General features: G+C 36.2%; 2 protein-coding genes and 1 pseudogene across 2 annotated transcripts; 2 read left to right on the top strand and 1 right to left on the bottom strand.

The window, feature by feature from the left end:
• The first annotated feature begins 6,442 nt into the window (after positions 1 to 6,442).
• On the top strand, positions 6,443 to 8,016 carry LOC121248131 (U-box domain-containing protein 21-like). The gene has a single exon (XM_041146498.1). The coding sequence runs from the start codon at positions 6,498 to 6,500 to the stop codon at positions 7,827 to 7,829; it is 1,332 nt and encodes a 443-aa protein (XP_041002432.1). The 5' UTR covers positions 6,443 to 6,497; the 3' UTR covers positions 7,830 to 8,016.
• A 3,692-nt stretch (positions 8,017 to 11,708) lies between these two features.
• On the top strand, positions 11,709 to 12,896 carry LOC121248132 (annotated as a pseudogene).
• A 3,180-nt stretch (positions 12,897 to 16,076) lies between these two features.
• Positions 16,077 to 19,078, bottom strand: LOC121248133 (PHD finger protein MALE MEIOCYTE DEATH 1). Its single transcript, XM_041146499.1, has 3 exons — positions 18,553 to 19,078; positions 17,927 to 18,170; positions 16,077 to 17,841 (listed from the first exon to the last, which is right to left on the bottom strand). Exons 1-3 carry the CDS (start codon positions 18,848 to 18,850, stop codon positions 16,338 to 16,340), a joined length of 2,046 nt encoding a protein of 681 aa, XP_041002433.1. The 5' UTR covers positions 18,851 to 19,078; the 3' UTR covers positions 16,077 to 16,337.
• Between the last annotated feature and the right edge of the window lie 3,586 nt (positions 19,079 to 22,664).

Raw genomic sequence — 22,664 nt, 5'->3', positions numbered from 1 at the left:
GATATACCTTATTCTACAACTATAAATAATATTCATTGTGATGTCTATCCACTTGCTAAACAAAAACGACTTCCTTTTCCTTTGAGTTCTTCTTCTACTAGTTTTCTTTTTGAACTCATTCATCGTAATATCTAGGGGCCTTTCTCAATCACTTCATATGATGGTTTCAAATTATTTCTTACTATTATAGATGATTATAGTCGCTGTACTTGGATCTATTTGTTAAAATCTAAATTTGAAACACAATCATATTTACAATCTTTTTTTACTTTTATGGAGACCCAATTTAATTGTAGAATCAAATCTGTCCGTACTAATAATGGTTTAGAATTTGATATGAATTGTTTTTTCCTAGTAAGGGGTTATACATCAACATAGTTGTGTATACATTCCTCAACAAAATGCTATTGTTGGAAGAAAACATCAATATATTCTTAAAGTTGCTAGATCTCTTTGTTTTCAATCAAATATTTTTTTACATTTTTGGAGTGATTGCATCTTCACTGCTGTCTACATTATTAATAGAATACCCACCCCTGTTTTAAATAACAGACCACAATATGAAGTACTTTTTTCTGTTAAACCTCAGTATACTCACCTTAAAACTCTTCGTTGCCTCTGTTATGCTTCTTCCCTTGGCACTTCTCTATTCCACAAATTATCTGCTAGAGCTCAAGCTTGTGTCTTTCTTAGATATCCTACTGGCATCAAAGGATACAAACTTTATAACCTTCATTCTCATAAAATTTTTGTTCCTCAAGATTTCATATCTATCTTTTTCCTTTTAAATCTAATTCTCCATATCATCACCTGACTCTTGACACAGAATATTTTTCCTTCCTTAGATCCTGTTTTACCCATTCCTATTTCCGATGTTTCACTTCCATCTTCCTTACCTTCTAGATCTCCTCATTCCTCTCGTACCCCACTTTTTTCTAATTCCCCCTCTCCTGATTCCACCCAAACTACCACACCACTAGTCCCTCTCAAAAGATCTACAAGAAATCGAAAGACACCTGATTATTTGCAGCATTACCATTGTTTCTTGATCTCAAATGCAAAACTTACTCCATCTCTTCTAGTTGATGGTTCTTCTTCATCAGGTATTCTTTATCCTATTTTTTCTTATTTGTCATATTCTAATTTTTCACCCTCCTATCAACACTTTTGTGCTTTTGTTGATTTCCTTTATGAGCCCCAGTTCTTCCACCAAGCCATATCATACCCTCATTGGAGGGATGCAATGGCAGCTGAGATTATTGCTCTTGAAGAAAATAAAACTTGGGTCCTCACTGAATTACCTCATGGGAAGCAACTAATTGGTTGTAAATGAGTTTACAAGTGTAAGTTGAAATCTGATGGAACTTTAGAAATGTATAAGGCTCAGTTGGTTGCAAAGGGATACACTCAACTCGAAGGTATTGATTATTTTGATACTTTTTGACTTGTTGCAAAACTAACCACTGTTCGCTGTTTTCTTGCATTAGCTGCTATTAATAACTGGGAATTTGGATGTCCATAATGCATTCCTTCATGGCAATTTAGATGAAGAAGTATATATGAAACTTCCTCCAGGTTTTTCTATACCTGGAGATACTCGGGTTTGTAAGTTGCTCAAATCTTTATATAGCTTGAAACAAGCCTCTAGACAATGGTTCTCTAAATTCTCATCCATAATGATTGCTTAAGGTTTAATTCAATGAAAATCTGATTATTCTTTGCTTACCAAATGTTCTGGTGCATCTTTTATGCTTTTGTTGGTTTATGTTGACGATGTTGTCATTACCTCTAATCATTTTCCATCTGTTATTGCTCTTAAGCACTTTCTCAATTTACATTTTAACTTAAAAGATCTTGGTCCTTTGAAGTATTTTTTGGGTCTGGAAGTTGCACGATCCACTAAGGACATATCTTTTTCTCAAAGAAAGTATGCACTTGACATTATTTTCGATGCTATTTTATTAGTTGCCAAGCCTGCTGGCAGTTCAATAGATCAAAATCTAAGACTTTCTAAAATTGATTATGGAGGTCCTTTACTTGATAATCCAACTTCTTATAGAAGATTAATTGGTCGTCTTCTTTATTTAACTCTTACTATACCTAACTTGTCTTCTTCTGTTTCAACATTGAGTCAATTTATGGACCAGCCTCGTCAGTCAAATTATGATACAGTAGCTCGAGTTGTGAGATATATCAAGGCCATTGCAGGACAAAGTTTATTCTTCCCCAGCAACTCTTCCTTGCAGCTGAAGGGTTTTTGTGACTCTAATTGGGCCACCTGTCCAGATTTCGGACGCTCAGTTATTGACTTTTGTATTTTTCTTGGAGATTCTTTAATCTCCTGGAAATCCAAAAACCAAGTCACTGTTTCACGATCCTCTGTAAAGGCTGAGTATCGCTCTATGGCCTTTACCTGCTGTGAAATCAAGTGCATACTATCTATTTTCCATGACTTTGGGATCCATTTTTTATCAGCACCTGTTCTCTATTGCGACAACCAAGTAGCACTTCACATTACTGCTAATCCAGTATTTCATGAAAGGACTAAGTACATTGAAATAGATTGTCATCTTGTTAGATATATGGTTCAAAATAAAGATCTTGTAACTCTTCATATTTCTTTTGATAGCAGATTTATTTACTAAACCTTTAGTTTCAGATAGATTTTGTAGCCTTTTGTACAAGATGGGTGTTATTAATATTCACATTCCAGCTTAAGGGAGGCTATTAGCATATATTGTATTAATTTTAATTCTCACTTACTTACACTCACGTGCACTATAAGCTAAAGTGCTTTTTACTTCATTTTCTATTCCAGTATAAATACTTTCTGTAAATATTATTCATTAAAATATAATGAGGTATTTCAGAATTCTCTTTTGGTTTCTCTCTCTCGATTTTCCTCTTATCATTGTCTGGCATTTGACAGAGTACTTCTCAATAACATATATTTTTATAGGAGAAATAAATTAAAATAGAAAGCACATAAGGGAATAATATGACCAATCTGAAGCATAGAAAAATCTCCCCTGCACATAAAACCCTTTCTGCTCTTGTACCCATGTTGGTTATTTTGATTCATTCTTTTATGGTTTCTGGTGGTGTGTTCTTGATTTTAGTTCTCGATTTTTTCTACTTTGTTGGGTTTGCGAGGTTGCTTGGAGCATTTGCCATATATAGAGAATGTTCCAGCACAAGCTTTATGAAAAGAGTGAATGATTCAAGTTGCTACAGATCTTGATTGATTCAATCAACAGTGGCACAAAAAATTTCAATGTCATCTCAATTGATCTCATACAAGATGAAACAAAATGACGAATCACAGTAGAAAAACTAAAGAAGTCACATTTTGAACTAATGTTTTTATTAAACTTGTATTCCTAAAATTATCAATATGATAAATATGTATTAGACTATATTGAATTTTGAACTAATGTTTTTTTTAATCTATGTAAACATGTAATTATTATACTCCACTTAACTATCATTATCCAAAAATATTTGTTAGAATTTACATTTTTTTCCTTATGCATGAAATTATTGATTGAGGTCAATTTTTGTATGAAAAGCATATTATTTTTCTAAAATAACAATTTCACTCAACTAGATAAACGTACTTTACACATTGTTCCTGTCCATGTGTGTATATATCACTACTAATATACATAACCGCCACATATTACCTCAACCATGACAATTCAAGTACTACTCTACATGACGACGTACGTACATTATGAAAAAAAAAAAAGACTAAAAACCAATTTCATGATTATGAACTTAAATATTAATAATAATGAAAATGAAAAATATGGGCAAATGCCCCTTCGACATGGGACTGTACTGATTGTCATGTGTTTGACCATAGGACTGTATCCCTGTTTGGCTTTGCATGGAAATGAACCTCGAAAGGGGCAGATAATAGCAAGGCAAATGTGTGCGGCAACGAATTAAAGGCCCCCACTAGCATAACTTGTGTTTTTAACATTTTACTTTGATTTTTTATCTTTTTGTGTAATAATACACCTACAACTCTCTTATAACATCTAGTTTTTAACTTATTTTTAAACAACAGATAAAATTACTCCACTCTATTAAAAATAAATTTTAATATTACAAAACTACCCTTCATTTCATATAAAGTTATAAAATAATTATAAAATAGTTGTAAGATTATCATTTTTTTTATTTAAAAAAATTACAAAAATTATATACCAATTATGTATTTAACTCTAATTTAATACATTTGTGTAGAAGACCGCCTTACAGGCACGCTGGTCACGATCACTACACTCGCCATGCCCTTAAATAGGGGTGTTGAAAAAAATAACAGTTCTTCTATATACAGTCGATAGATACAATAGGCGTATAGTTGTCCATGCCACATCAGATTTAAAATAAATAATTCTTCTTCTCTCATCAGTTCGGTCTTTCTCTCTCATCAGCTCTCTCTCATCAGCTCGGTCTTTCTCTCTCATCAGCTCCAGCAGCTCGGTCTCTCCCTCTCCTCATCTCTCTCTCATCTCTCTCATAAACTCGGTCTCTCTCTCATCAAGTGTCTCTACGTCAGTTACGTTTGCACGCCTTTTGCACCAGGCGCTTGCAACAAGCATTTTTCAAAAAATAAACTGATAAACTGGTTAACTAAACCGGCTTTATCTAATCCGATATCGAACCGGTTTCAATTTTGTAAAACTAGTTGAAAATTCGACCGGTTTCGATTTTGATTTTGAGAACACCGGTTCAAATCGAACCGGACTGATAAATAAATATATATAATTCTTAATTTTTATATTATATATAAAATATTTTTTATATTTTTATATTATATTATACATATTATATGTTAAATTTGCTAATTAATTTAATATGAAGTTTTAAAATTTTGTTTTTCATGTATAATAATCTAATAACATAAAATTAATATAACATTTGTATAAATTTTAATTTTATAGCATAACATTTTAATTTTAAACATGAACATTAATATTAAGTTATTAATAAAAACCTACTTTTGATGTATATATATATATATCAAGGATAAATACATTTTATGGAATAGTAAATTATAATATATATTCTTTTTGATAAATATATTTCTACAGCTTAATCACATATTCTCATATAAAAAGTGTATAGTCTAACTTATATTGACTATAATAATATAGTTAAATTCAATATTATACTAGTATGTGTTAATTATTATTTATTATAAAATGATGTATGTATACTATAATATAAATAAACTAAAGTTTTAGGACCTGTTTGGATAGTAAAAGTGTTTTGTTTCATCTCATCTCATCTCAGCATTACAATTTTTTTAAATTCCTACATAAAATATAATAAACAATTAATCATTTTCAAATCCAAAAAAAAAAAATATTAAAAAAAATTCTAACAATATTGTATTCAACTTTCAACTTTCATATAAAACTAGAGTAATGTTACTTAGCATCTCAATTCTCATCATCTCATGATGTGGTATTAGATGATTGGAGATTATTTATTATATTTTACTTGTGAACCTCTCATCTTATGCAATATCATAGGATAATGAGAGGATGATGTGAAAAATGACGATAAATAGATTTTTTTATAAAACTATCTCATCTCACTATCCAAACCGAACGTATATATAACCATCATATTATCACTAATGTATATAATCAAATATATAAATAAGTTAGATACTAGTATAATAACATAAAATTAGATACTATACTATGGAAATAAATTGAACACCAGTACACTTCTTACTAGTAGTCTAGTATGCAAATAAGTGTGGTATAATAAATTTTTCACACTAATTATAATATACTAAGTTAATCTCACTTATATAATAACTAACAAGTTAATTTCATTAATAAGTTAGATACTAGTATAATTAGACAATCATGAATTAGTAATTATTAATAATAAATATTAAATTCAAACAATTAAAATTAATGTTGAAAAAAAAATTATGGATAAAAGCTTAAAACAAAGATTAAAAAAAACTGGACCGAACCAACCAGAAGTATGGTTTTTGTGATGAATCGATTTCGTACCAATTCTCAAATTTTCAAAATTGAGGTATACAAATTCAGTTCTAAAATATATAAAAAAATGGGACCATCGATTATACACCTACTTTTAACGATTAAACGGAGACCAAACACGACTAGAAGCCTAAACGGGGCAGACCACCGACGTGTTGACCCAGTCCCACTCAGGCTGTCAGCTACCTGGTCAAACCTCATCCACGTGGTACCCATATTTCCAGTAAGCCTTGGCGTCCCCAAGGACCTCTTGAATGTCCCATTCAACGGTCAACATTCATATACTACAACGATCAAAGTCTCCCTTTTTTGATTTTGAACGTTGTTGTCTACTACTTGGCTGCTTGCTTTTCTCCTAACTTGCCTAGCTTTGACCCGTGTGAGAATATATAAGGTTACGATGTAAGTAAGCGAAAGACGCATCCTTTGTCGAAGATCAAGACCGAAAGACTCTTTACAACAATGATTTTATCTTGTAGAAGAAGGAGAGCCAGCCGTGGTGGCAACAACAAGAGCGAGCTTTTAGACGGCAATTTACACATGGAGATCACGATTCCAAGTCACTTTCAGTGCCCGATCTCTCTTGATTTGATGAAAGATCCAGTCACGTTGTCTACTGGGATCACGTATGATCGAGAAAGCATCGAGAAGTGGATCGAAGCGGGCAACCAAACTTGTCCCGCGAGTAACCAGGTGTTGACGAGTTTGGATCAAATCCCAAATCATGCAATACGCAGGATGATTCAAGATTGGTGTGTTGAGAATCGTTCTTATGGGATTGAAAGGATACCGACGCCTCGAATTCCGGTGACTCATTATGAGGTTTCAAAGATTTGTTCTAGAATTGCGGTCTCAACTCAACGTGGGGATCACAAGAGTTGCCGAGAATTGGTTGGGAAGATCAAGGCATGGGGAAAGGAGAGCGACCGTAACAGGCGGTGCGTTGTGAACAACGGAACTGGTTATCAGTTACCGGAAACTTTCCACTCTTTCGCAAGTACTGTTTCGTTTGAGAAACATGTCGACCTGTTGAAAGAGATCTTATCCGTCTTGGCATGGACGTTCCCACTTGGTGAAGAAGGCCAATCGAAGTTAGGATCGGAAACATCTTTAGGCGGCATGGTATGGCTTTTGAAGAGTGGAGATCTTTCTGCAAGGCAAAACGCAGTTTTAGTACTCAAAGAGCTTCTTTCTTTAAACCAACGACACGTTGATTCCTTGGCAAAGATTGAAGGAGTCGCTGAAGCTTTGGTTCAGATTATTAGGGAGCCTATTTGTCCAAAGGCTACCAGGGCTTCTTTAACAACCATTTTCTACATGATTTCTCCATCTGCGACGGGTGTGAGATTTACGTCAAGATTTGTGGAACTGGGCTTGGTTCCGCTAATACTAGAAATCCTTGTTGACGCAGAAAAAGGAATATGTGAGAGGACTTTGGGTGTTTTGGCTGGTATTTGCGATTCTAAAGAAGGGAGAGAAGAGGCATATAAGAGTGCTCTAACCATGCCTCTTTTGGTGAAGAAGATGTTAAGGATATCAAAGTTAGCGACGGAGTTTGCAGTCTGCATTCTTTGGAAGCTCTGCAGGAAAGACAAGAAGGACGAGGGTGGTGTTATAGTTGAGGCACTTCAAGCAGGTGCTCTTCAAAAGCTTTTGGTTCTCTTGCAGGTTGGCTGTGGTGAGAGCATAAAGGAAAAGGCCACCGAGTTGTTGAAATTGCTGAATGTTCACAGGATTAGGTTAGACTGTGTTGATCCATCGATGGATTTCAAGTACCTCAAGAGACCATTTTGAGTCATTAGAGTTTTTCTCTTTTACTTGCGCATCTCAGAGAAGAAAAGCATACAATTAAGCCACACAGATATAGATCAATAGTATTCAGTTATAGGACCCCCCCAAAAAAAACGTACAAAGAAACAGGAATTTTTGTGTCGATAGCACTCATTCTGATGAATCTACGTCCATTAGAACTGTTTTGACACTTCATTCGTAAGCTCAACTTTCGCATACAAAAGTTACAAAACTGTTTCTATACTTTGTGATACGTACTGCATGATGCTTCCATGGGAGTACTGACTCATGGAGCAGTACCTTCGATATATTACAAGATTATCAATATAATTGGCCTATCAAAAACTATGCTTGTTAATTAATCTGTTCAATACCTTAACACCGAACCGCGCCCATCATAATTAGGTTCCGTTTGGATAGTGAAAGTAGTGTTTCGTCTCATCTCATCATTACATTTTTTTCAAATTTCAACACAAAATATCATATTCAATTCAACTTTTTCAAATTTCAAAACAATAATAATATTTTATATATTCAATTTTCAACTTTCATATAAAATCATATCATATCATCTCATCTTACTATCAAAACCACACCTTAATCAATCGAGGCAACCAGTGCGCGATCTTGCTCGCTAGATACCACCACGATCACAATAATATTCCAAGCTAAAACACGGTACCGATCGATTAATGTGCGCACGGTCCACTAAATGAAGGCGCGGTAGATATAAAGGAAAAATCAGAATTAATTATGCAGGCAGCGACTATATAGCTATGATTATGAATTAGGAATATTCATCATGACTTCTTTTAATCCGAAATTTAAGATCTGAGATATATAGATATTTAGTTAATTGCATTTGCAATAATATTTATTGACGGGATTCTCTCAAATTCCTATTTAAATTTGAGACTATTAAGTGAGATAAATTAAGATAAATATATAAAATTATCATGGATTAATATTTGCTAAAAAATGCTACTTCATGTGTTTATTTCTTTTTCTATTTAAAACCTTTAAATTCAGACAATAACTTAGAGAAATCTTTTTCGTATATAGCGTATATATTTGAAATTGATCGCTAGCTACTAGCTAGGCATGATATATCTACTTGCAGTTTTGACATTTCGATTCAATATTGTTGTTGTTGAAATTGTGGGTCATGTCAACGAACTTTGAAATCTGAAAACAATAATAATAATAATAATAATAATAATAATAATAATAATAATAATAATAATGAGAACTGATGTTATCTTAGAAACAGCAAGAACAGCCCCTGGAAATTTCCAAAGACGAATCTGATCATGAGGCTCAAGCATGCGTGTTATTGGAAAATGGAGAAATGGAAACTTTGAGATCTCAAAGTTGAAGAAGACGCGTTAAAAGTTTCAAACCTCATTGAATAAGCATAGAATATTTGAATTAGCATAAATCACGGATGTGTGTGCATCCAATAAACCCATTCCCTGTAATATATTTCTGTCATGATTCCAACGATCTAATCAAAATAATTGATATTTGCAATCGGTCGTGCAATATACAAGTGCGTCGCGCAATTATTTTAAAAAAAATAAATAAATACAAGATTCATATAAAAAAAATTAATTTTTTAATAATAAACTTTATTATTTTTTAAAGTGATTATACGGCGCTTACTTACATACTTTACGACTGTATATCACATTACACGCTCAGCATTTTATCCTTCTTTAACAATTGGGACGTTGGACTTTTAAGAGCAGAACACATCATATGTGTTGCCGTTCAGATTTTACCAGCTTAACATGCGAATCTAGGTAATAAGCAAATTGCACAAGTCATCAGAAACGTGCATGCAATGAGCATCCTGGTTTTTTTCTTTCATTTTTTTAGACAAATATTACGAATTTAGATCGCAAGATATTTTGTGATAGGATAAGAGTATTAATACATCGTTTATATTTAAAAAACATTTAATAAATAGTTGGATAACATAGATTTTTTGAACAATAGGACAATACTCAAATTTTATTGATTAACTCTCACTTATAACGGATGAATACCTTATACAAACGATAGATAAGAAAGATCATAGGTTAGATCCACAATGGCATGGGATGGTTAATTGGTCTCTGGTTGCTTGCGTTTCTTTTTCTTTTTTTTTTTTTCTTTTTTCTTGTTTTTTAAATTTTGGATCCAATATAGTAATATATATGTTGTGTGCACGACGGACTTGGATTTATATATTAAGTCATGTGTGTGTGTATATATATATATGAAAAATGCTGAGTACAAGTGTCTCATATAAGCGGTGTGTAAACGCCAACTGATGTGGAAAAATACAAACACACCATTTAAAAAAACTGGAGCACACCATATTGAGGCTTTCCTTGGTTTCCCTTCTCAATTCTCTCATTCTCTTTGTGTTTCTGTTTACGCACCTTCTACACACGAAGCGCAGCCTCCTCAAAACCATCTAAACTTACGAAACTTTATTGCATATTGACTCTCAAGGTGTGCTCTACTCAGCCTCTCCTCCATTTTTTTTCACTTCTTTAGATCAATAGTTCTTCATGCTTAATTAGCAGTCACAAAGATCACTCATAAATGTGTATTTATATGTCACTCATAAGATGGAACTAAGGAATCAAATAACTAGGGACTTCATACTATTTTAGAAGAAGAAGAGTCAGAGTTTGCAACCAACGTTGAAGGTCTAAAGCCTCTGAAGATTGATGAAAAATTTGAGTTGAAAGATTGAATGGAAGAGATCCAAAAGGTTTACAAGAGCTACTCGGACAAAATCTGAAAACTGGGTTTGGGAGAAATAGTCGAAATGGGTTTGGGAGAAATCTGTTAATCATGAAATCCAGTGTTTTCTTCATTGCCAGAAGAAATCTAATAAATGGGTTTGTTTTTCTTGGGGAAGAAATGCTTTTTAGAGGAAGGCCAATTTGTGGTTTCTGTAAGAAATAGGTTTGGGTTCTCTTCTAATAAATGATTATATTTTTAGATTTGAAGGAGAAGTTAAAGGAGGTGGAAAAGTGCTTAGATCCTCAACTATGGCATGCTTGCGCCGGTGGAATGGTGCAAATGCCCTCAGTCAACGCCAAGGTCTTTTACTTCCCTTAGGGCACGCCGAGCATGCCTATAGAAATGTCGATTTTCGGAGCTACCTGAGGGTTGTGCCGTTTATTCCCTGCAGAGTTTGTGCTGTGAAATACATGGCCGATCCCGAGACTGATGAGGTTTTCGCCAAGATGAGACTGGTTCCAGTGAATGCCAATGAGCCGGACTTTGAAGATGATGGGATTGGAGGGATTAATGGGTCTGAAGATGAGACTAGTTCCACGGCTGGATTACTCAGCGGATCCCCCTCCAGACGATCTTTCAGCGACTGGAACTCTTTGGCTAAAGATGAGAAGCACAAATCGCTAAAGAAAATCAGAGGAAGAGAATGAGAAATGGAGAAGTGAAACGGGAATGGAATCCGAAATTCACAGCACTATTTTTTTTTTAAATTAACAGAAGCTGCCACGTCATCAGCCGACTGCACGGCGACTGTAGCTGGCGACTATATATAGCAGAATTGTATATATATATATATATGTAGATTGTTGTATTAAAAGATCCTAAAATAAAATAGAAGACCAAGTACTACTGCATATATAGAAGAAGAGGAATGATAAATAATCCTTCCCTAAAAATCAGCCATGTTCATTGTCTTAGTAATATTTTATGTCCAATAACTAGGGCTTAGGACTTTATTTAGTTGAAAGTTGCATTGAAACAGTTCCATTTTCATAGTTTTTTTTAAGGCGTAGACACACCCACTTCCTACTCAATCCTATCTAGCTTCAATTCTAAGCAACCCTAAACACATAGAAACAAAAATCCATGGATTATCCCCGTAAACCCATGAAATCTCTCCACACCAATCTATTCTTCCTTTCCGTCCTTTTGTCAACAAATGTTCTCAGCTTGCTCCTTTCCTCTATCTTCAACTCCTCGGCCTCTTATCCTTTCAACCCCACCTCCTACAACTCAGCCACCACGGATGATCAGTACTCTTCTAAAACAGCTGATGCCTCTGAAGTTTCTGCTATGGAGCTCCTGTTGGAATTCCTTGCTTTCACATCTGGACAGATGCTTCCACTTGGATACAATCTAAACTTTGATTTCGACACTATTTACCCCCCAGCTGGCCAAGCTTGCACCCTGTTCCCTGACGAACTTCACCGTTTCATGTCTTACAAAGTGAATGGCTCCTGTCCTGATGACGAGCTCCATGCCCAAAAGCTCCTTCTCAAAGGCTGTGATCAACCACTCCCTCGAAGCCGTTGTCGCCCTGTCGCCTCTCTGAAATACGTTGAACCTTACCCTCTTCCGACCAGTTTGTGGACCACACCACCCGACAGGTCCATTGTATGGAAGGCTTATAATTGCAAGAACTACGACTGCCTCGTTAATCACATAGGGAAAAGGGCTTCAGCGATTGCAAAGACTGTTTCGATCTTCAAGGACTTGAGAAAAACCGTTGGATCTCGTCTAAAGGTAATGGGAGACTTGACTTCAGTATCAACGAAGTATTAGCAACAAAGAAGCCCGGCACGATACGTATCGGGCTCGACATTGAAGGTGGAGTGGCAACATTTGCAGTGAGAATGATGGCGAGGAACATAACCATTATTACGACCTCCATAAACTTGAATGGTCCGTTCAACAATTTCATTGCCTCGAGAGGGGTTGTGCCTCTGTACATTAGCATTTCTCAAAGGCTCCCATTCTTCGGCAACACATTGGACATCGTGCATTCCATGCATGTTTTGAGTAACTAGATTCCCACGACGTCGATGCACTTCTTGATGCTTGGCATCTACAGGGTGCTCAGGCCAGGGGGATTGTTTTGGCTCGACCATTTCTTCTGTGTGGAAGGGCAGTTTAAGGAGGTTTACAAGCCACTGATAGAGAGTATCGGATTCAAAAAGGTTAAGTGGAGTGGGGAAGAAGGTCGATCGTGGTGCCGAGCGCAGGGAGATGTACCTTTTGGCTTTGTTGGAGAAGCCATTGAACAACTCCTGGTGATCTTCTTTTGTTGATAATCGATCGACCCGAGATCATTTGATTTTGGTTTTGAGTTAATTTAGTTCCTATTTTTAAATGTATTGTTGTGACACGTACGGAGTAAAATCAAGAGCTAGCCGATGAAAGTTGACTCTCAAATATAGTATTTTGTTCCGATCATCTTTTTGTTGTCTATCGATCGATCGGTTGCCTATGATTTTTACATTAGATTTGATAATTCAATCTTCCCTGCTAGCAAAGTCGTGTACTGATCTCTAATATTTCAGATGTTAAGTGAAAATCCAATGATTTTTACATTAGATTTGATAATTCAATTTTCCCTGTTGGCAAAGTCATGTACCGATCTCTAATATTTCAGATGTAAAGTGAAAATCCAATATTGATCTCACAAAAGAGAGGGAAATACTATATACGTAAGTTCTCTAAGCCTCTTATATATCTCATGTATCCCTAGAAAACCTACATTGTAGCAGCTCGATCGAATTAATGTCGAGTTGGTATATTGGGCTACAAAAGCTAACATTAATGGCGAATTGGTATATTGGATCGAGCTGGTTTTTTGCACTCATATCTTCAAATTCTCTATAAGTTATTGGTTACATTTATATACTATGGAAAATGCTACACCCACCGCTCGGACGTCCCACTCCCACCTCCCGCTAGACGTGGCATGCCACGTTGTATGCCTTAGAAATTAAAAAATTAAAGCCTCCATTTCATCTTCAAGCTAGAGAAACCCATTTCATTTTGTCTTCGTCTTCACATTTCATCTTCAAGCCAAGCCTTCAAGCTTCGTTGTCTTCAAGCTTCGTCTTCAAGCCATAGAAACCCATTTCATTTTGTCTTCGTCTTCGCATTTCATCTTCAAGCCAAGCCTTCAAGCTTCTTCGTCTTCAACCCAAAGAAACCCAGTGTGGGATCAACAAAAAAAATTCCCTTTGTTTTACCACATAGAGAGATAGAGCAGGGGGATCATAATATCCCTACAAATTATTGTTGTTGCAACTACAACTTGAGAAATTTATTGTCTTTTTCCTCTTATTAATTTGTTGTCATTTCTTTACTCCTACGGGAAAGAACATTGCTTAAAAGACCAGAATCTGACCCTTTCACTTGTATTTTTAATAAAGTTGGTTTCAGAATTTAAATGATTCAGACATTCAACCTAGCTTTTGCACTTTCTCTTTTTCTTAAATGGTCTCCATGATCTATGGAACTGTGATAGAACATTGCATTTAAAAGGCCTTACTTATTCAGTGGAAGCAAATAGGGACTAGAAAGTTCTTGATCACTTGGTTCAAATGCATTAGAAGAGATCAATGTCTTTTTACATGTTAAAACAAGAATAGATTTCTTGGACTTTCGCTACTTGAGGGATTAAGCATGAATAAACGAACTCCATCGTGCTCTGTATCACATGCATTATAGGTTTTTCATTCAAAATAAACCAGAATTTGTCCCAGTATCACATAACACTAACACTAATTAGCTAAGAGTACTAAAGGCTGTGGCCATGGCTGAATGCCCGCTCAGTCAATCACAAATCCCAAAAGACGGAAAAAATTAGGGAAATGTACCTCTCGAATTGGAGGTTGGACGGAGGAGAGCTGGAAGACGATACCGGAAATGTATCTCTTGCCGTGCAGACTGGATGCCAATGGACGTCTGACAGAGGAGCCAAAGGAAATGAAGGCAGGCTTTTGGGGGTTGGGGATTTTCAACTTCTGAAGAGGAAATGAGGAGCAGAGGAGGGGGGATGTTGGGCAAGAGAGACACGCTTTGCCTTTTTTTTTTTTCTTTATAAAAAAAATTATAAAACACCTGACATGCCTAGTAGAGTGGGAAGAGAAAACGGTAGAAATGAGCCGTAACTATAGCATTATCCTTTCTTGCAAAAGATGTATTGTATTTCCACCCAAAATCGGATAGCCGCATGTTTTTGTCACAAAATCACGACGACAAAATGTGGGTCGCAATATGTCACTTTACTTTTATGAACTTAAAAAAAAAAAAAAAAACCTTGAAGGCAGGCTTTCTTATTCATAAATTCTCCTCACTTATAGTGGATGGAAAAACCGTGGTAACATAAAAACATGGATTTGAAAAAAGAACCAAACTATGAACAAGAACATAAACCAACCAACAAAAACAACCCAACCCAGAAGGAAAATAAACCTACTTCCTACATTTCCTGATATACGGATAACCTCCCTTATCCAATCTAATAATCCCTCTAACAAAAGAAGGGAGATCTGACAATGAGGACCAAAAGCCCGAGTATCCTTGAGCGCCCCGTTTTGCAAGACCATCTGCAGCTCCATTTACCTCTCTGTAAACATGAGCTAGAGAAAAATTAATATCATTTAACCATATACCATAAACCACAACGCTGCATCTTCAACCATAAGCTACTTTTATGAACTTGAAGTCGCTACTTTAGTCTCTGAATGATCTTTTTTTGCCTCTCTCTCACTCCACAAATTTTCGATCGATCTTTCCATCTCACATGAGTTTCTTTCTCCTCTGCTTATTTCCATGGAGTAAGTCGATCTCGAATTAATGCTAGAGATCCATGAAATGAGCTCTAAGACTAGATTAGATCCACGTAATATAAGGACTGCCTCTAGCAGTACTGGTTCACTATAGAAGTAGACACAGCAATTTAGGCCTAAAAATACTTACAAAAGAAATTAGTTTTGTTAGGGTGGGGCTAGCAGCGCTAGCTTGTCATGTTAAATTAGTTTTTTTTCTGCGGAATGATCGATATTTTTGCAGAAAAAATTCGATTTTTGCAGAAAAATGTCACTTTTTACTACAAACTTTATCTTGCCGAAAATAAGTAGGCCGCTACAGGCCATATTTGTTGTAGCATGGGCTAAGTCAACTCATCTTCAAAAGCAAGCAAGACTCTTTCAATCTTTTGCCATGATACTAATCATGATGATGCTGATTGTATCAGTGGATCTTCAAAAACTGTTTGTTGGCCCAAATAACAAAAAAAAAAAAAAATTCCATCTTACAAGTCATCTATATTCAATGCCAGGGAAAAGACTTGTATGTATACTCAAACTCGGTCACTAGCTAGAATCAAACACAATAAATAAAGCAAAACAAAACAAAAAGAACTTCATGGACACTTGAAAGATTACATACATTTATGCAAGTTAATTGGAGGCGTAAACAAAATTTTACTATCCTGCACTTGGTGTTTCTTGTAATTTTATTGATGTCATATTCCTATATGAGCAAAGGAAAGAACAAGCTATTCTTGCCTTAGATGGGAAAAAAAAGGTGTTAAAAACCTTTGAGATGGGAAACAGCGAGAAAGGGCAATTCTCGCCTTCTTGGTGCTGTTTTTACTAGCTCTAATCATGTGACAATTAGAAAGATATAGCAACCAATCATCATGAGTCATGATCACTTCATTTCACAGCACCAAGCTTAATACCCAAGCTCGAGTCCAAAAGTGTCTGTAGACATGAGCAAAGTATCAGAACACTCAAAAGCACAGGAAGCTTCAGTTTTTAGTGTCCCAAGTGAGACACAGCACCCTGAGCACACGAACAGCGGTGGAACAGCCTCAGTGTCCTCAATGCCACAGCAGCGAGTGTGCTGCCACACCTCACAAATGTCGCATGCCACCATCCTCTCCCCATCATCATCTCGAGCCCCACATTCGCATCTCACCATCCAAGTGTCAGCCCCACTTTGGTATCTCAAACGATTCTCCAAATCTATCCCTCTCCCTCTCACACACAGTTCCACACCCGACTCTACCGCTCCAAACAGCACTTCCTCGTCCTCCAATTCCTCCAGCTCTTTTATCTCTATCACCAAAAATCCTTCAGTTATACAGTACGTGTCCCTCAGTGCACTCTCCACCGCTTGCTTCAACTCTCCAACTGTTGCATGCAGTGGAACTACAACGATTTCCCCAGGTGGAAACTTCCCATTTAATTCAGTTTCTATATCGTAAAAACTTGGCAACAGTCGGCAAATAAATCTCAGATACTGATCTGCTTCATCAGTAAATGGCCACTCCTTCACAAAATGCTTGCTGTCCAGAACTACCTGAGTTGCTAATTCGACCAAATTTAACTTTTTGTAATCCAGTAGTAGGTTTTTATATACAGCAACCAAATCACTGTATACATCAAAGCCTGGAACTAGAGTCGATGCTGGAAGGGGCTTTGGAAGTAATTCTATCTCTGGTTCAGAGATGGTAGCCTCATTTCCAAGCTCATTGATTGAGTATTCCAAAATCCGAGTTGTTGGGTTAACAGTACGACACACAATGTGATTTCCCACAACAACATTGTTCATTGATTTTAGCACATAATCCAGCAGACCAGTGTCACCAATGTGAAGCCGAGCTGCATCTCTCAGATCTTGCCTAGTCATCCCACCATGGCAGAATTTGCCTTCTTTCTTCACTTTTAATGCATTTACAATCACTTCTGCTGCATATTCTAGTCTCCTTGCAGGCCATCTGCTATCCATATTGGCAAGTGCAGTGAAACTTCTATACTTCAATGATTTTTCCTTCACCAAAGGCTTGTTCCGGATTAAAGGTTTTGAATTGGAAGTTGGAGGAGCAGCAGCAGGTTTGTTTATTTGTAGAGGGGCACGAGACTTGATTGTCAGCATAAACCTCAGAAGATCTTTGATTGTTACCAACTGGGTTTCGCTCATATATCTGTAGTGAAGAATTAGTTGCTTGATTTCTCTGCGTTTTTCCAAGTTACTAAAATCTTGGATGGTCTTGTCAAGTTCCAATGAGCTAAGAACTTCAATGGCTCTATCATAATTGTGCTCTGCCACTCCAAAGCTTCCTCGGCAGAATCTGTACCCCCATCTACCGAACCAAGAGTGTCCATAAGCAACACCATAGAGTAACCTAAGATCCATCGACCTCTTCTTTGATACATCCTCAACTGTTATTTTCCTGCAAGAGAATAACCACCTCAAATTCAGAGTCTTTAACAATTATAAATGCAAAACAAAACGATGATCATGGTGCTTTTGGTTACCGGGTTCCAAGATTTGTGCAAATTCGGTCCCACAAATCCATGATTTCTCTGCCACACAAATACTTAGAACCTCCTTCAATTCCATTAATGCAGATCAAATGACCAAACCCGTTGCAGTGTATCAGACCATGCAACAGATGGTTCTGGAGATCAATGAGGTCATCATCCAGGGGCTTATTCCAATCTTCATCCGCTGGAATTATCAAATGATACTTTCGTTTCGATACAAAATGATTACTCCAACCTGAAGAACAAATCCAAGAGAGACTCAGAAGCTCTAATTCTTACATCATCATGAAAACAACCTAATTAGTATTTTCTGGTTCTGTTTTCAGGCAATAAAAAAGACTCTTCCAAACTAAGGAACAGAAAGAAACAGAAAGGTTACTCATTAGCCGAAAATTTCTATATATGTCCTAAACCAAAACACCGAATTATTTGGTATGGGACACAATCCGATTCGTTCAACCGAATTACTATAAGAAAACCCCAAGAAAGTGGCAAAGGAACAGCTAAAAGGAAAACCCCAATTCCCAAGACCAAAACCCCAAAGCATATTACAGAAACTCTTCTGAGAAAATAAAGAGAAAAATTCATAACTGTTGCGGAAAATGATCAAGCCTAACCTGCGCATCGACAGTGATCACAGTAGGGCGGCCTCGGAGAGCACTTGACGTCCTCTTCAAAGGTGTAGAGAGGGACAACGAATTTCCTGGTCTCGTGCACGAGGAGGGTACACCAGGTGGGCATGGCGTGGATGTCGTTTTCATGAAGATCGGCGCATTCTTGAAGAAAGAGCCGGATATTGTCGCGGAACGCGCCCTTGGGGTCAATGGGGCAACCAGGATCTCCGAAGTTCTGAAACCCGTAAAGCTTTGGCCTACGCTTCCTCTTCTTGCAGGCCTCAAGAATCGAGATCGACATGGCTTCGAAAGCTAATCGGTGTCGATCCTTTCTCAAGCAAGACTTCGTTTCTTGAAGCGCTCTTGTGAAGGATACAAGAAAAACCGATCTCTCACAGAGAGAGAGAGAGAGACTCTCTGTTCACTGTTCTAAGTCTTAACTAAGTAAAATCGGTTTAGAAGGTTTGAAGGCTCTGCTTATATACGTATGTTTGTTACAGAGGCTCTCTTTCTTTTCTCTTCTGTGATCCAGTTCCTGCACATTCGCCCGGAAATACCCTCCCTTTGGAGATTTATATTTGCGATGCCACAATGGGCGTTCGAGGCGGGAAGCGGGCATCGTAGTCATTTGGTGTTTTCCTTTTCAATTCTGATTTCTGAGCCATCTAACGACTCTTCAGTTGAGCTTCAACAGCAGGAGAGGAGGTAGTTAAGAGAAGCGCCAAAATTGATATAGATATTTCTCTCGCACGTGGATACGAAAGTTGAGAAAGTAACACGTGTGAGCTCACCTTACTATAGTTAAAATCAGTTATAATTTTGTCTGCGGTTGGCCTTGACTAATTTACATGTAAACTAATTACGCAAATCAAACGCGGCTTAAAATGCGATACATCAATTAAATATAATAAAAATTAAAAATGACTTGCAAAATATTATTAAATCACCATCTTAAGAGATATAGGCTTGGACAGGAGAGAACCACGTCCCACACTTTAACTGCCCATTAATAAATACATTTTTCATTACCAAAAGATGAGGAATTACAATCCCTTAATCTATATTTGTTGCATGCTATTACATTTTTATATGTAACACAATCTTTCTCCTGTCAACATTTGCTCCCATTAAGAATATGTTTGAAAATACAACTCTTTTTAGAATATTTTATTACTATTTATAAATAATTTTTTATTATTTTACTATTTATAGGATCATCAAAATTTTATCACATAAAACTTAGGTTGCGTTTAGATGTTGAGCCGAGTTGAGCTCTTTATGAATAGTAATGAGCTGAGTTGATAGAGTGAGTTTTGTGAGATCTACTTAAAATGAGTTTAAATATGTTTAGATGTTAAGATGAATTTATATATATTTATAAAAAAAATTGAAAAAAATTATAAATCTTACTTGTAAAAAGATTTTAAATTGAGATGAATTTAATAATTTGATAATTGAATGTTTGAAGGATAGATTTTATTTAAAATTAATCTGAATTGAGTTGAAAGTTTAACAACGGGGCAAGTCAGAGCATTGGCAATGGACTAGCCAAATGTCAATGCAAGGCCAAACCTTAGCTAGATGTGAGAAAAAGCCTCCACATTAGACTAGTCAATGATCCAAAGCTTAAGACTTGAGTTACAGTAAATCTTAAGTCCTCTCCACACATGGCTAGCTACTGTTCACAATAGAAGGTAATATTTTATTATATAATCACTTCCTCTCTCTTTCCCTCGTTCTTTTCTCTTTCTTCATCCCGAAGAGCTTCATTTCCCTCGTTTTTCTTTTCTTCTCTCGAAAGCTCCCAGCACATTGATCCTTCGGCTTCATCTTCTTCAACCCGCACAGACCCTTCTCTCCATCGATCATACACGTTGCCGTCGTCTTCCATTTCTTTCTTTTTCTCTTCTTTTTCTCTCACGCCGAATCGCACCCTCTCATTTCTTCATTCCATTTTCATCTTCTCTCTGCACCATCGCCGAATCACACCTTCTCCTTTCTCCCTCTCATTTTCTTTTTCTCCCATTTTCGACTCCCTCAGCAAAAAAAAATTTCCTTTCCGCTCTCAGTTCCATTTGCAGACCATCCCACGCCTTTTTCGTTCCCTCCCTCCAGATTTTCTTTCATTTCCATTTGTAGAGAACCAATCAAAGGCATTAGCAACACAGAGTATCTAGACTTCTCTCTAGCCATGATTTTTGCCCTAGATTGCCAAGATCAACAACACCATATTCCCTTGACGAACTTAGGTATTTCACAAGGGTATTTCATGGCTGCTAAAATGAACTACTCATGGCTGCAGTATTTGTATTCTTGACAAGTTATTGCTTTCAATTTCTTGAATCTATCTCTGATTTTACAGCGATCCTAGCTTATGAAGTCTAAATTTTGTGGCCTTTTCCTTAGAAACTCATATATTGGTCTGCTTTGTGCATTTTTATGTAGTCTGCTGCTTGAATATTTTGTTGCTAATTTGTTTGACTTCATCTATGTTATATTGTAGTATTTGATCATTCACAATCCCCTTCATATTTTGTAGGCTACTCTTACTAAACCATGTTTTGCATCTGTTGGAGATTCATGTTGCATACTTGAACTTGCTGAAGGTGGTATTTATATAGACTGTGTTGGTATTTATATGGACTGTGGACTGTATTGGTATTTAAAAATGACTTGCAAAATATTATTAAATCATCATCTTAAGAGATCTAGGCTTGGACAGGAGAGAACCACGTCCCACACTCTAACTGCCCATTAATAAATACATTTTGCATTACCAAAATATGAGGAATTACAATCCCTTAATCTATATAATTTGTTGCATGTTATTACATTTTTATATGTAACACAATCTTTCTTCTTCAACATTTTCTCCCATTAAGAATATGTTTGAAAATACAACTCTTTTTAGAATATTTTATTATTATTTATAAATAATTTTTTATTATTTTACTATTTATAGGATCATCAAAATTTTATCACATAAAACTTAGGTTGCCTTTAGATGTTGAGTCAAGTTGAGTTCTTATGAATAGTAATGAGTTGAGTTGGTAGAGTGAGTTTTGTAAGATCTATTTAAAATGAGTTTAAATATATTTAGATATTAAGAAGAATTTAGATGTATTTATAAAAAAATTATAAATTTTATTTATAAAAATATTTTGAATTGAGATAAATTTAATAATTTGATAATTAAATTATTGAAGGAAAGATTTTATTTAAAATTAATCTGAATTGAGATGAAAGTTTAACAACGGGGCAAGTCACGCGTGGATAATCCCCACGTCATCGTCCAGGGGAAACTTCATAGTAATCAGTGCAGGTTTTCTCTTGGGGCATCATCATATGTGTGGGACCAGGAGTCAAATTGAGCACGCTTGACATTCCACAGCTTGACTTGATCACCACGCTAATAGAGCTATATCTTCTCCACTTCTGTGCTATATAATCAAGCTCGAGAGCATAGCCTGCAATTATTAATTATTGCTAACTGATCACCAAAACTGCAGAATCCATGAAAATAATCAGACAGGCCGCAATCATATGCTCCTCTCTTCCCGTTTTGGGTTGTGTTCTGGGTACTCTCTTTCAACTTCTTTCGTCTTCTCCGTCGGACTCTGCTGCAGATCCTGGAGAAAACGCGTCCAAAGATGTCGGCACTGCAAGTAATACAGCTGCCCAGAAGCATTTTCGTCAACTTCAGCACATACGCGGAGCTAATTAGATGAGTTGACAATCAGGATCATCTATATATACTACTTTTCGTTGTCCGAGTGTTACTTGAGCAGGTTAAACCCAATATATGTTCTGTTCCTACAACTACAACTTCGATCAAGCAGTGTTAATACATGATAGGGTTAATTTTGAGGTTCGATCGTCTGCCTTAAGTTATGGCATATGGCTTTGATCCAAGAGGTCAAGCCCAGTTATGGGCAGTTACCACTTAATTCTCCGTCATTGTTGGTAGAGTACTATATATTTACTGTGCTGTATTTGTATTAAATACTCGTATTATACTTATGCTACCATGTTTCAGTTTCGGGTCAGTCAACGTTTGACACTCATTTATATTCTCTAAAGGGATGTCATAAACTTGTGAATAAATAGAACCTTAA

The sequence above is a fragment of the Juglans microcarpa x Juglans regia genome, chromosome 2D (assembly GCF_004785595.1).
Source record: "Juglans microcarpa x Juglans regia isolate MS1-56 chromosome 2D, Jm3101_v1.0, whole genome shotgun sequence".
NCBI classification, from domain to species: Eukaryota; Viridiplantae; Streptophyta; class Magnoliopsida; order Fagales; family Juglandaceae; genus Juglans; species Juglans microcarpa x Juglans regia.
Note: the sequence above shows the minus strand (reverse complement) of the source record. Positions and strands in the feature narration are given on the sequence as shown.

Excerpts from the sequence above, each read along its gene's own strand:
- LOC121248133 (XM_041146499.1), bottom strand. The coding sequence starts at position 18,850 with ATGTCGATCTCGATTCTTGAGGCCTGCAAGAAGAGGAAGCGTAGGCCA. Across the intron at positions 18,171-18,552 it reads TGATCACTGTCGATGCGCAG|GTTGGAGTAATCATTTTGTA; the intron begins GTTAGGCTTGAT and ends TTTGTTCTTCAG. Across the intron at positions 17,842-17,926 it reads TGCACAAATCTTGGAACCCG|GAAAATAACAGTTGAGGATG; the intron begins GTAACCAAAAGC and ends ATTCTCTTGCAG.
- LOC121248131 (XM_041146498.1), top strand. The coding sequence starts at position 6,498 with ATGATTTTATCTTGTAGAAGAAGGAGAGCCAGCCGTGGTGGCAACAAC.